The sequence below is a fragment of the Bombus flavifrons genome, chromosome 5 (genome assembly GCF_040668555.2).
Source record: "Bombus flavifrons isolate JBK064 chromosome 5, iyBomFlav1_principal, whole genome shotgun sequence".
Classification (NCBI taxonomy): Eukaryota; Metazoa; Arthropoda; class Insecta; order Hymenoptera; family Apidae; genus Bombus; species Bombus flavifrons.
Window position 1 is genome coordinate 1,842,905 of NC_138446.1, and position 15,404 is coordinate 1,858,308.

At 32.4% G+C, this 15,404-nt stretch overlaps 1 protein-coding gene across 5 annotated transcripts; it reads right to left on the reverse strand.

Moving 5' to 3' along the window:
• Window positions 1–103: 103 nt before the first annotated feature.
• Megf8 (multiple EGF like domains 8) lies at window positions 104–14,598 on the reverse strand. Of its 5 annotated transcripts, XM_069113887.1 has the most exons (26): window positions 14,039–14,597; window positions 13,020–13,332; window positions 12,777–12,940; window positions 12,427–12,704; window positions 12,164–12,348; window positions 11,722–12,070; window positions 11,416–11,627; window positions 11,102–11,335; window positions 10,667–10,954; window positions 10,448–10,585; window positions 10,118–10,362; window positions 9,419–10,036; window positions 7,372–9,322; window positions 6,425–6,654; window positions 5,933–6,357; window positions 5,519–5,862; window positions 5,234–5,439; window positions 4,886–5,165; window positions 4,600–4,828; window positions 4,502–4,528; window positions 4,081–4,396; window positions 3,813–3,988; window positions 3,466–3,719; window positions 3,259–3,270; window positions 2,980–3,167; window positions 104–2,904 (listed from the first exon to the last, which is right to left on the reverse strand). In XM_069113887.1, the coding sequence occupies exons 2-26, from the start codon at window positions 13,222–13,224 to the stop codon at window positions 2,050–2,052; spliced, it is 8,409 nt and encodes a 2,802-aa protein (XP_068969988.1). In that variant the 5' UTR covers window positions 13,225–13,332; window positions 14,039–14,597; the 3' UTR covers window positions 104–2,049. The 5 variants fall into 5 exon arrangements, with proteins under 5 accessions (XP_068969988.1, XP_068969987.1, XP_068969984.1 ...); XM_069113886.1 differs by having other exon boundaries at window positions 4,600–4,783; window positions 6,425–9,322; window positions 14,039–14,598; XM_069113883.1 differs by having other exon boundaries at window positions 6,425–9,322; window positions 14,039–14,598.
• Between the last annotated feature and the right edge of the window lie 806 nt (window positions 14,599–15,404).

Below are 15,404 nucleotides of genomic sequence, written 5' to 3' on the forward strand. Positions count from 1 at the left end.
CCTATATTATTTATTAAAAATAAATACGATAGTTTTACTCAAATATTACTACACATATTAATTATATCGCTGATAAAAAATAAATTGCGTTAAAAAAATTGAGTTGAATAATATATAAATCTTTTAGTTTTGAAAACTTTTTCTACAAATACAGTGGGAATTATTCAAATCATGTAACAACTATCCTGAGAAACAATCTATACAGAATATATTAAACTCGTTTGATACTGCATAACAGCTTAGCATAAAACGCCTCGTGATATTTACACCTACTTATGTCACTACATCGCTCACTTTCCCAATTAATTTGCTTATTATAATTATCCTAAGAGTATGCATTATTAATATCATTACATCAACATCCTATGTTTTACTTTTATATTTTGATTAATACGTAACCTTGGTTTATCATTTTTGATAAAGGACGCGTTTTGCTTTCAGTTTCACCAAATTCAAATCACTATTGACGATATCGTACTATTAATATTTTTACAAATGATATTATATGATATCGATAATTAACATTTGCAATGTGCATCCCTCATATTTACAACATTCTGTAATTAAAATCTTTACATATCTATTGTTTCTTGTCATAAATAATATGTCATTATGCTATGACACTCATATTATTCCTCATCAGTTTTTTTTTGGCATAGGAACCTTTTCGACGCACGCATTATCGAGCTTCTTTCTAATCAACTTCTTCTAATACTGATCGTTTTTTTTAATTATGCGGATACAATTCATTTTCGATCGCAGCCCTAACATACTTTTTAATATAGCATACAAACACATGAACATGTGCACTTATAGTGAAACAGATATAGCAAGATTGTAAAATTAATTAAAATTAGTCACATGAAAGTATACTGATTTTAAACGTAAAAACAGTAATTTAAAAAGATCCATGGAAAAATAAGGTGGTCAACATATCTGGAGCATATGATCAGTTTATGAATGATTTTTACAAATTCAAAATATTTCCATTTAATCTATGCTAAATTAATTGATATGTTTACTTAACATTTAATTTATTACCTTGCTATATCTCTTTTACTAAAATACGCGTCATATTTGAAGATCACCCTGTTTATTAACTGTTAGAAAATAGCAGTACCAGTTGATATATTACTATCGTATTTTTGTTGCACTGCATATAATCTCAAAAGCGTTTATGGTGAAATATTATATCATTTCAAGCTTTACAATTTGTTCGATAACTAATATTTTAATAATTCATTCATAATAATAACAACATCAGTTGTCTTAGTCACTCACTTAGATTTGCACATTATCATTGAGAATCTCATATTTATTAAATTTTTCGGCAATTTCATTCTAGATATTAGAATACAAACAAGATTTTAATAAGTAGAATAATACCTATAGCTGCCTTTTCTATATTTCCCTTCATATGTATATTTCGATTAGATGGTAATGCAAAATTTCATAAAACACCGATAAAATCATCCACTTTCCTCAGAAGGTAGCTGCGAATGTTTCAAGACACAAAATCATGTCCCGTTACATAAAATGCTTCTACAAAATTGTATACATTACGAATTAATACATAATTACAGATCTTTATATACAAACATACAGTCTCGTCATGGAATGGTATGACAATATATATGTAGATGTGTGTGTGTATATATATTATCATTTAGTTTAAATACCCCTATAACTTCTTTAGAACTATAATACAACCATTAGACTAAAATTTCATATTACTGGCGGACATTGAACAATGTCAACGATGACGAAAGACAAACATAGTTATTAAAATTCAACAAGTGAAATCGTTGATTCGATTTACACAAGTTCAAAAAATATAAATGCTTTTCGTAAAAAGATTTTTAATTTATATGATCGCGTACCAAATACCACAAATAGATTAATGATTAAAAAGATGAGATCAAACGATCGATAAAGATAAAGAATAAACATGATCGCTACATATTTCTTTTGCTATAGGTTTCGAGAGCATAAGCAGACTTAAAAATGAAAATAACGAACAGATGAAAATAAATGTCTACAGAAAGAAGCTCAGTTCAACGCGTGACTGTTTCTACGTCTTAGGAAAACTCTACTGTTAACTGGATAAACTCTAGTTAACAGTATTAATGAGCTGCCAAGAGCTAATTCAACAGGAGCTTGTCGACCACCAGGCAATCTAATGAAAACAGTAGCTACAGCAGCTACTCCATCGTCAGTAGGCTCAACTGCTACCGGTCTAACGTCACTGTGAAAGCTAACTAATTTATTACGCCTGCTTTTCCGTTGAGGCGAGCTTGCATTACAATCGTTACCATCTCGGTCATAAATGATGGTAGCCGATGCGAATGGTCTTTTAGCCATATGCAACATCTCGACAACATGCCTTCTCCGCGCTCTTCGAACATCCGCCGCCTGTTTCGCTTTCCACGCGACTACGCAACCAGCTAAAAATAAGAAAAAACAAGAGAAAAACACAGAAAAAAAGACGAACAAATCGATGTGAAGTTGATCCTGTCGAAAGAAGATCATCCCGTAAGCAGCTCGACCACTGATTTCCGGATGTACGGGATCAATTGCCCTCAATGCAATATGAAATTTCGTTTCGTGAAGTTCATGTTTGTCCTGTGGCAATGTTAAGACCAACCGATTCGTAAGGTTTCTAACAACCAAGAACGTGTTTCTATTCTCGATTGTTAAAAACGTAGCCAAACCGTTTGCGTAGCGTTCCATCACAATGTACTGAGGACCGGTATTCCAAGTTGGTTCGGTAGTAGTGCCGTTCATAGCAAATGAAAATGTATTATGAGGATGGAATTCCACAATTTTCATTTGGCTACGAGTTTGTTTATCTAACCATATATTATGTGGATCCTTACGCCATATAAATCTGCTATCCAATTCGACCTATAGGTAATTTCTGGTTAGAAGATATCTAATATTTAATGCCTTATAAGTAAAAGAAGTATTTTAAACTCATACATCTTGATATCCAGTTGATGAATTTAATGTAACAACAAAGGAATCATCCCGAGGACTAAGAAATAGGTCTAAAGCTCCTTGAGTTACATCCACCATGACTCTAATATCAACATTCATAAAACGTGGTTGTACCATATAAAATACCGTTTGACCGGGATTCAATGGTTTGGGTTTCATTTTACATTCATCTGTAATTAGTGAAAATAATCAATTTTTACATCTGAATACGCGAAGATCAATAAAAGGAAGTATATAATTCATCAATGGAGAAATACGAACCATAAGATCCTCCTGATATAATAAGATGTTGCAATTTAAAAAAAATAATATTTAATTAAAGTATATAATATAATAATATAACAAATGCACATAGCAGACAGATTTAGAAAATGTGATAGAATTTTTATATTAGAATATTTTTAAAATAAAATAATAATAAAATAATATAATGATAAAACTATGGTATAAACCTATTAAATAACCTACCTATTAATTTAGAATCAAAACACATCTTGTTGTCAACTGTTACAGTTTTATAACACTGATGACCCATGGTTGGTGTACCAGCATAATTTTCTTTACATTTACTGCATTGCACCATCCAACATGGTGAGCCACCAGTGTTTGTACCCTTCATAGGTCCACTGGTACAAGTTGGATCACTTTCTGTATTATTACCACAATTACACTTTTCTCCTGTTACAGGATCACAAGTGAATCCGTGTCCGTGACATTCACAACTAAAAAAATATATTTTTTACATAATACATAGAATTGTAAGTACATCTAGCGTAATAGAATACAAGTAACAAAGTTCATATAATAATACTAACGGTCGACATACGTCCCGAAGATCTTCTGTTCCTCTGAAATAACCAGTCATACATTCCCCACATTTGTCACCTTTTGTATTATTTCCACAATTTACGCATTTTGCTTTAGCTACAGGGCCTTCAACTAATTGCTTTTTTAATAATTCTATAGACATCTTATCAATTGAATTTGGATCCTATAGAAAAATGATATTTTCGTTTCTAAAAACGTCGATATTTATTCTTATTTTTATATATAGTTGTAGTTTCAGTATGAAGAATAAATTACCGGTACAGTCATGCTTTCATTAATACATATTCGAGTATGCCCATTGCAATACTCAAGACATGGAACACATTGTCCATTGTCCGCTGGATTTCCAACAAACAAAGGCAAACATTTGTCACATTGTGGTCCCATAGTGTTATTATGGCACTCTAAGCAAACATCTAATCTATCTGGGCCGGCACAATTGCTGTGACCATTACACTGGCACTGAATTGAACAATTGGCACCTACATAACCAAAGTCACAACGACAAACATTTGGTTCTATACACATTCCTCTAACGCAACCTTGCATACACATTGGAACACAAATTTTTCTAAAAAGAAAAAAAAAAGAGGACAAATTATGTATATGTATAATAAAAATGTTATAAATATAAGATATATAAACAAATAATTCAAAATTCATACTTGAACCTTACCTCCCAAATTCATTAAATGATGATGGGCTGAAATAAATATAAAATAATTAATAAATTATCTATGCAATAAAATTAATGAAAAAAGAAACAAAAATTACGTTTCAGTTTTATATCCGTCGCCACACATGCATTCAAACCCTTCCTCTAAATCGAAACATTTTTCACTTTTTGGAGAACACGTATGGTGTCCGTTCGTACATTCATTTTCTGGTGGACATCTTACATAGTGCCAAGAAAATATTGGTTTTGATATTACATTCGGGATTAGCATTGTAACATTATCTAGGATTCCCAAAGACTCTAAATAATATAAGAGTGGTATGAATGCTGTAATTTTTCAAACGAATTACTAAACATTAAATATTACATATTATATTTGCTTACGTGGTTCAGTTTGAGGAAATTGTTGATCGTATAACATTCCACATGTTCCACCAGCTGGATGGTCTGCTGGTGCTTCAAGAGAGCCTTCTGTACATATTCCTTGTCCAGTTATATTAGCTGAATCCAGAGAACACCACCCGCAATGCGAGTGTTTCAAACATGTACTGCATTGTTTAAAAACTGAACATGGTTCAGGACAATGATCCATATCGGAACTACGTAATACTAGTCCACATACACCGCCAGCACAGTATAGAGGTTGATATGACGGAGAAATACACTACGATTTGTTAATTAATTGTAAGATTTCAGATAATTAGTTCCAGTTTCTCAAAATAATATATTTACTTCATTAAGCTGCGTCGACCATCTACATTCCCGCCAACCACCTTCGGCCCCCGTGCCTTTTAGACAACTTCTACAGTCTTTATGATCAGCGCATCGTTTTTCACATTGCGTACTTCCCATTTTAATACTTGATCGTTCAAAAATGTCATCTGGTACACAATTCCAATCGTATACGGGTTCTCCCGTTACTGCAAGTCCTAATTCCGCTATAAATGTTTTGAAAAATTATTAAGAATAAAAACTATTAAGCGCTTTGCATTTTTTGATATTTTTTTTAAGACTCACATGTTTTTAAGACCTGCCTTGTCCACACGCAACCTTCAAGGCTATTACATTTCTCACAGTCACTTGCTGGACATTGTCGCTCTCCACATTGATTTACATCTGTTACCGATATTTGTCTAATATTGCATTTATTTAATTCGTCGCAATCTTTTTCGGACGGTATGCACTTTCCATTTGGACAGTTTGTACACCATTTGCATACTGGCTCGTCATTTTGATAATATGGCCATTCTGCTAAACATTCTGTGCAAGTTTTAAAATTTTGACATTTTCTACTGACCATCCATTCTGAATTACAAAAAATTCCATTTGATCGTTGAGCTTGTGTAACGTTAATATCACATCTAAAACGGATATTTTTGTCATATAGTTGAAATCACTTATAAATATGTTCACCGAAATATAAAAATTTACCTGTCATCTTTATTAATTGATACTTCATTAGAGAAACAAAATGAAGCATTTTTTCCACTAATTGTGATAACAGAGCAGAAGGAACATCCAAAATATTTTCTGCAAGTGATTTTGTCTGTCCAAAGATTACACAGATCTTCTGGTATGCTTATAAGTGTGACATGACTTTTAATTCCACCATCAAAACCACCAACTACATATACAGCATTAGATTCTGGATCAGCATGAGTCATTGCATGTGCATATGCTGGTGGTGGTGGACTTCCAATAACTTCCATGTCTTTTGTTATTAAACGAATCCATAAATTACATGAATATTTATAAGCAATTAATGAATCAGAAGTATTATGTGGATTTTGACGACCACCAAATATTACCATATATTCATCAGTAGTGACAGCAGAATGAAGAAATCTAGCTTGTGGCTGTAATAAAATGTTATTTTTATTAACAAGAAAAAACTAAATAATAATTGATGAAATATTTACTTACCAAACTACTTCCATCAGTAAGATCATCATCAAATGGTGGAAGTACAGACCACGTGCGAGTTTTATAATTCAATGCATATAATTTATTAGAAATAAATGTTCGATTTATCGCATAAGTGTATCCACCAAAAATGTAAAAACTATCTGACTTGCTGTGGTATACAGTTGAATGGCCATATACTCCTAATGGTCCATTTCCAATTGTATTTATTGTATCCCAAGCTTCGGTTTCTAAATTAAATTCCCATACTGTATCGAGGTAACCATACTTAGGACTAAATCCTCCAATTAATATTAGACTTTCTGATTCTCCATTTCTACGCAAAGTTAACGTATGTCCCGCCAAAAGTGGTGGTTCTCTCTTAAATTCATCCTGTATAATTTGCATCCACCTCTGATTTTGCAAACTAAATTTCCAAAAGTCGCTTAAAGTGTTATTCGATAATCCTTGAATATCTTCTTGTTTCATTGACAAACCACCATAGACATATATTTGTTGCCTACTATGGACTATTTCAGTTGCATGGAAATATCTACCTTGAGGCATTGTTGCCTCTGAAGTAGATTCTACTGTAATAGGCATCCATGTATTATTTTTAGTATCAAAAAGTCTAATATCATTTAAAGGACCATGACTAAGAGAGTATCCCCCAAACATCCATAAACTACCCCTTCTGTCAGCAACTAACGTATGACCAAATCGCGGTAAAGTTTTTCTCAGGTGGTCTAAATGATCGGCTAAGTATTCAGAGTTAAACAGCTCAGTAAAAATTAACTGATGTTCTTTAATCTTAACTGAGCAATCACGTCCTCCATAACCAGGTGTACAAACGCAACGCCCGTAACCTTTATCGCAAATTCCTTGTTTCTTAGATGAAGTGCAATTATTGGGGCATATTTCGATATCACAGCTGATTCCTACAAAACCAGCTTTACATAAACAATTACCATTACGGCATTCTCGATTTCCGGGGCAGTCATTACATGTCATTATCAAGTAACTTGCATTGAAACCTTCTACTTCGTCCAATTGTTTATAATGAACAGTAAGAAATCCAGACTTAGCTTCTACAGTAACAGGATAATCTGTACTTTCTGTACAGTAAACACCTAAAAGTTGACTCTGATGACTAGTCGATGATGAAACAAATTGAGGAAGTCCATCATATACATAAACACTATTTTCTTGGCAACTAACATTAATATCATCATGTATAGTAAATTGTATGACACTTTGAGTTCCTGAGAGCATGTTGTCTGATGAAAGATCTGTTTTTGGACTTACTATCCAAAGACACTCTCTTGTTGGAGAATCTCCAAGGTGACTTTCCCATAATGATAACTGTGAGTGTCTGCTGCCAAGACCTTGTTTGCCGTTTCCTTCTCCTCCAAGCATACCTCGAGACATACAACCATAGTAACACATTCCGCCATCTCTTGGATCACCGTAATAGCCTTTTTTACAACGTTGACACATATCTCCTTGTGTATTATCACGGCAGAAGCATACACCAGTTTGCCGATCACAGATGCCTAAATCTTTGTCTCCATGCTCATTGCAATTACACTTTCTGCATCCAAGAGGTGTCGTAGCATTACCATAACTGCCTGCTTTACATTTTTCACAATATGTACCATTAGTCCAATCTTGACACTTATCACAAATACCTGGTCCTTGTAAGCAAGTGGAATGATTATAACAACCACAATTTGTTCTACAATCTGGCCCTGTCCAGCCAAGGTTACATTCACATTTATAGTCAGGTGCTTCACTACAGTAACCATTTACACATTTCTCATAACAAGTCTTGGTACAGTTTTCTTTGCCATCTCCATTGAAACCTCTTTTACACTGACAGCTAAAACTACCATGAGTATTTGTGCATACTGCATTGGGATGACAATCATGCAAACCCAAATCACATTCGTCGACGTCTGGACATTGAGCATATGCCCAACCTGATTCATCTGTCTCTAAAGTGGTATTTTGATATTCATTGATGACTAAACTACAATTGACGTGTGGCTGATTAAAATCTCCTTGTACACATGCTCCTATAATAGGGTTTTCTAAACTGTAACACCACCCACAACTTAATGAGTGTAAGCAGTTTGAACAGTTTGTGTGTCGACTACAGCTTTTGCATTGATCATTGCCTGTTAAAGATGATCCAGACCTTGATGTTACTCCCATTAAACCAGCCTGATCCATCCATTCTCGACACAAACCAAATTGATATTCAGATGTATATACCGAAAAAGAAAAACATTCCTGCGTGGCCTCACACCAGACGCATCTTCCGCGCTCATCTAAACATTGTGTACAATTTGAACGTTGTCTACAAGGAATTGGACATTGATCAAAACTAATAACTGCATTAGGCAGTCTACCTATCCTTGCACAACGAGCTTCCTCTGTCCACCATTCACACAAATTACTACCAACACAAGATTCACATGAAATATAATTAGAACAATTAGCACAAGCTGAAGGAGTGATAGTTAAATAATGCCACTCGCGAATAGGATTCCCATCTTCGTCCCACTCTACATCAGCTACACAACTTTCCGTTTCGTTAATTGAGCGTGAGAGACATTTATTGATGATATCACACCAGCCGCACGAAGAATCAGTCAAACAGTGAAGGCAATTTTTATATTGATGACAAGAACCGTTTTGAAATGGCTCGAGATATTCAAATGTAAATACTTTTGGATTCTCTGTTTTTTTGTTGTGAGTAATTTCCATTTTACTGGCATATGCATAACTTGTAGTAACCATTCTTTTCGATTCAAAATCTAATAAATATCTTCCTGGCAACAACATCATTTGATGTCCATCTGGCCATTTTGTTGGAATACATTGCGATGTCTCAGCAGTTAAATTTGCAACTAATTCCTAAACAAATTTAATAAAAGAATTTATACTCTACATTAACATACTATAAAGCAATTTAAATTGTTAAATTAAATAAAAAATAGATGTGCAATTTACCAATTCCTGAGGATCATCGCTTCTTGATACATGTAAAGTTGCACTATTATAACTGACACAAATTTTCAAATGCTCCACTGTGCTATCCCAAAAAGATTGAGGTGGTCTGAGAAAGCCAATTAATCTAGCAATCATTTCTCCTCCAAGTGCTGATTCTGTTTTTGCTCCTTGCATAGATGGAACATTAAAATCTACCGTAGTGGCATTAACTATTGTTACCGAGTCAGGCTGACTAAAGTTTACTGGGGGTTTATATTTTAAAAATGTCAATCCAGGCCTTTTATCCATTTCTCGACATTCTTCAACTTTCATAATTTCTGTGCCTTTTGGACCCCACCATCCAGGTATTTGTGACGGTGTATCGTCTCGAAGACCACAAACACCATAATTATCATCTTTATGATGACAACGCGCGTTCTGAACACACCACGTACAAGTTCCGCGATTTAGCTTATTCGACACAGATTTTTTTCCACGTGCAGTTGTACCCCATCCTCCACCAGGTTGGCCATGTATTAAACAAGAATGACAATCTCCAAGTGCAGGACAAACGCCTAGACAACGCGTCGTTTGAAGATTTGTTGTACAGTTACTACCAATAGTTCTGCCATAACATATCTAAAATAAATTAAACATTTTTGATATTAAATATTCATTACATAAAAAATAGTAGTTACGTTTTCTACATTAGGAAGATACCTCGTCTGCTGAACACCAACCACATTCTGGATTAGCTGTGCATTCCATCAAACTTTTATGCCTTGAACAAATTTGTTCAGGTTCTATATTATCTTCATCTCCTGGTGCAAGCATTGGCGGTAATGTATATGCAAGCAAATCTGCATTTACGTTTCCATGATAACCACCGACTAATAGCAATGTATTTCCATTTCGCACGTCTGCTGCATGTGCAAATACTCCTTGTTGTTTTGGATAACGAGAATCTAGAATATTATAATAAAAGTTTTAAGATGAAAACAATTAAGATTTTGCTTGATTTTTATTTTAACTATTGAAGTTTTCATTTACCTTTGTCATTTAAACCTAGTACATCATGGCTTACCCAAGCATGACAGCCTAAGTGATAAAGATACATCTGATTATCATAACAAATTTCTTCTTTATTATGTCTATGAGAATATCCGCCAAATACAACTAGATAATTCCCTGAAAAAATTTTTAATAGAATTTAATATGTACTGCTTTGTGATTTATTTAACAACAATTACAATAAAGACATATAATTACCTATAATATTACAGGTATGAAATGCCCGTTCTCTTGGAACATAAGTATCTCTCAAGTGTGCTCTCGGATAATGAATTTCAGACCAAACTTTTCTGTCAAGTTGAAATACAAACATTCTATCTGATAATTTACTGAATCGTGCTACACTGGCTACTACTCCTCCATAAACTAATAAAGAATTAGTAGCATGATGATACACAGTGGAATGTGCAACTACACGTACATCTAATTCTTTACCACCTCGGGGGTGTACTTCTTTCCACCTTTCCGTGGTTGCTGTGGGATCAGCTAGAATTGAAACAAATTTAATACAAAATATTTTTCTTTTCTTTTTTGTATAATAAAATAATAATAATGATAATATAATAATAATAATACTAATAACAATAAAATAATAATTATAAATAATAAATATGCTTTGTTCAATAAACTTACATAAATTCAATTCAATCTTATACAAACTCGACGAAAATTCACCATCAACTGTACTACCACCAAACAGATAAATATAATTATTTGCTAAAGTAAGAGTATGCCTTGTTAATTGCGGTGGATAAAATGGAGAATCTTTTGCTCGTAATGTCCAGGTGCGTGTGTTAACATTGTAATGCCACAGTTCATTAGATAAAGAACCATCTTGTACTTTCCCCCCATATATAACAAAACCACCTACCAATTATATAATTTGTAAATCATACTATAATTGTGTTAATTCTTCTTTTCATATTTTGAATAGGTGTACGACTGACCGTCATATCTACAAGCTGCGTGACCATATCGCGGGCTTGGTGTGGGTAATTTATCAATTGGTGATTTAGTAGACTCATTTTTTGCCTTAGATTCTTGGGCATAAATGTTGTCTCTAATAGAATCTTCTGCACTTTGTTCTTCCCAATTTAATACACCACTTTTTATATGAAATTTTTGATAGGGATTTAGGTTCTCAAGATTTCTACGATGTCTAATGTAACAGTAAGTAAATAGAAAAATACCATTAACTGCGAATTAACATTATATTAATATTCAGTAATTATATTGTGCATCTTATTTTTTACCTTGTAGTTTGCGCATATCGAGGTCTAGGACGTCTAGAATGTTTTCTCCTAAGATCATCATTTCTTTCTATCCTAACTGTACTTTTACTTGTTTCACTATTTCTGCCTTCATGAATTTTTTCTTCGCGATTTTTATGGTCTGCACTTCTAAATTTTGACCGGTCATGTCCATTTTCTGCATTTCCAAGATTACGTGAACTAAAAGTATTATTGTCTTTAATGCTAGAAAGTACTTTCCACATAAGGGACGATTTACGAAGACCATATAATTCTTTTTCATCTGCATCTGTCCGTTTTAATTCAGTAGCAAGAAGCATAGGATCCAAATATTCTGCAGATGAGATGCCTTCTGTTTCAAACATACATGGTAAATAATTTTATAATACAGCATATATTCAAATATTTGTAATTATAATAAGTATATTTAGTACTTTTTGTTTACCTAGTTCATTACCATACTCGTCTTCCCATTGACTTGCGCTAAATCGATACACTTCCAAATTACTGAGTATATAATTCAAATCATAGCCACCAAACACATAAAGAGAATCAGTTTCTTTTATATAAACTGCAGTATGTGCTGCTCGTGGTCTTAATCCACCTTCTGAATGAGAAAGCCAGTGCCATCTATTTATCATATTTAGTAATTAGTAAATGCTAACTAATAGTGTTATATTTAATGTGATAATATATTTAGTAACAAACTTGTTGCCCTCAGGATGAGTTCTGTGTAATGAACAAGATTGTCCTGAGTATCCATTTTGACAGTCACATCGTTTTAAACCACACTCTCCATTATAACTACAATTATTTGGACAAAGAGCTCTGGAGCAATCTCTGCCACCCCAATCATTTTCACAAAAGCAAGTATTATCAATACATTTTCCATGATTTGTACAATTATTTGAACAATTTGTAACTGAAAATTCTGCATGGAAGCCATCCAAAACATAATTTGTATCACTGTATAAGAGTATTAACATCTATAAAGAAGAAAATAAAGTTACTATATTTTTTAATAATTATAAAATATGAAAGACTTTAAATTTACATACATAACCAGATGATGATGTCACTTGTTGTGGTTCTGTTTTTCCACTGAAACTACCTAGGAGTGGAGATCGAAAAGAATCTCCATCATAAACAAAAACATAATCATAACTACATTCTGTTCCCATGGTACGAAAACTTAAAGTGATAAACTGACGGCTATTATTTGCTGCAAAATATGTACATCAAACAATTATAAGAAAAACAATAAAGAAATATTCTTACAAATATCATATTAAATTTTTTACCTTTTATAAGCCATTCACAATGCGAATCTTGAGTATAATTTGAGCCCAAAGGTCCATCACTAATGATCCCCCAAGAATCAGTAAAAACTTTCCTAGTTTTATCACATGGAATTTGTTTTGGAGATGTCTGTGGAGCTAATTCGAAGCCCCGCAACAGGCAACTCCATATTGTAATCCATAGTGTGGTGGACAAGACCCACCCCATTACAGTATATTCGCCTCACTGCTGCTTGATAAAGTAAAACTCATCATCCACGTTCATTGGTCTGTTTTTTGAGTAAGTCGGTTGTAAAAAGCTCATAAAGAGTCATATCTGAAAGAATATGCTTTTCGTTATTTTACTTATTAATGGCATATAACATAGTTTTTATTTATTAAATATAATGTTCTTTTTCTATATAATAAGAAAATAATAATTATTATTATTATCAGATAGATAATTTTGCATGATTAATTATTAGAACAAAAACAATTATATGCTCATGTAATTGTATATACATGTTTTATCTTGAAACCATCACTATATCATATAATAAATATAGAAAAGCAATAATATATACATGTATTTTAGTTTACTAATAAATTAAATATAAAATTAAGAATTGAATGAAAAAAATTAAATTAAATTATTATCAATGGTACGCAATAAAACTTTTTTTATCATAGTTGTTTATACAAACATTTATTAGCCAGTATTGTTAGTTCTGTATTATAAAAACAGTCTTAAATCACATCACAGTGTTCAAGTATACCGTATCACAGTCACGTTGTACAATAATCATGCAAGCGTCAAACATATCGTGACTAGAACTTTACACGCTTATTAAATAAAAAAAAGTTAAAACAAATATTGATTCATAAATACTCTAGTCTAAAATTTGTAACAAGTAACAAGACAACAAAACACTATAATTTTTATCAATTGAAACAAAATCATGAATAACATTCTTTAACTAAATAGATACGATAGAACTTCAGCTGCGATTGAATCAAAACATTATGTACATACACACACATACACGTCAGAAAAATCTGCACCGTGCTATACTTTGAACAGTTGCATTCTCTGAACGCCAATTATTTTCAAAATATGTATCCCGATTATCGTGACTCAGATATTGTTATGACAAACCGATAAGCAGTAAAATAAATGTGCAAATACAAACAGACAAGAATTATCGTGTAAACTCTGTTCAGCCTCGCCTGTTGACACCTTAGCTGTCTCTGCATACGAGGTCAGGGTGGGGGCTCTACAACCGCCATTAAATTCCCTTCGTTTCGAATGCGGTCTCAGTATTCGAAAGTTTCCAGGGACACTTCGATTGAAAAAACGCCATACAAAATCGCTTTCCGTCATAGGATCAATTTGGTTCAATCATACCCACGTGACGTTGACCAAGTCGCTTATATATTTTCGCAATAAAATTAAATCATTTTTTTATAGAATTTTTGCACGTTCGTTCCTTATAATATCAAGATGTAACGTAGAGACAGATGATTTTTTTGTTGAATACTTAGTTGTATTAAAAATAGACGCGTGGTAACTTTTTTTGCAAATATGAAACGTTGAAAAATAATAAATCGGATTCAAAACTGAATACACAAGTAAATTGCTTTTATTAATAAATGTCTAACTCTTTTTTTAGATATTTTATGATCTATAATCTAAATATATTATATTAATTATATTTAATCTAAAATTATCATACTTTTTACTTTATGAAAGAGGTATTTATGGTCGAGTTATGTTTCAAAACTATAAAAAAGTAAAAAAAGATGATACTCATATATATATATATATGCGCGCACATGATGACATTATTGATTTTTTATAATTCCATATATAATTTTCGCAAAATTTAGCAAAACATTAGGTAGGAATTGTTTTGTGAGGACAGAGAGAGAAGAAACGTTTTAGTGGAATTTGTGTAGTAATAAATTTAAAGATTAGTTGTAAACTTTAATTTTCGAAAACTAGCGTTTTTCATGAATATCTATTGTAAATACTCACAATTTATTCTTCTAAATTTTATTCCGGAAATAAATATTGTTACAATAGTAATTGCATTCACATTTAAATAATTTATATCACAAAAATAGTCTAGTTTAGAAGCTAACATTAATGTTACCACATTATGGTCGTATTGCTCACATGTATAATTTTAAATATGTTATTATATAATTAATATATTATTTACAAACACGAGGCATTAGAATCGTACATCCCGCTGTTTCTTACAAGTTGAATAAGTTAATTACAAATGTAAAAAACTGTTTAAAGTACAGTTAATTAAACAATTTTCCTAAGTAATAATGATGATTAATTTAAGTGAATCTAAGATTTATGTATAAAATATCCTAAAGAATAAACAAAGTACTTTGAAG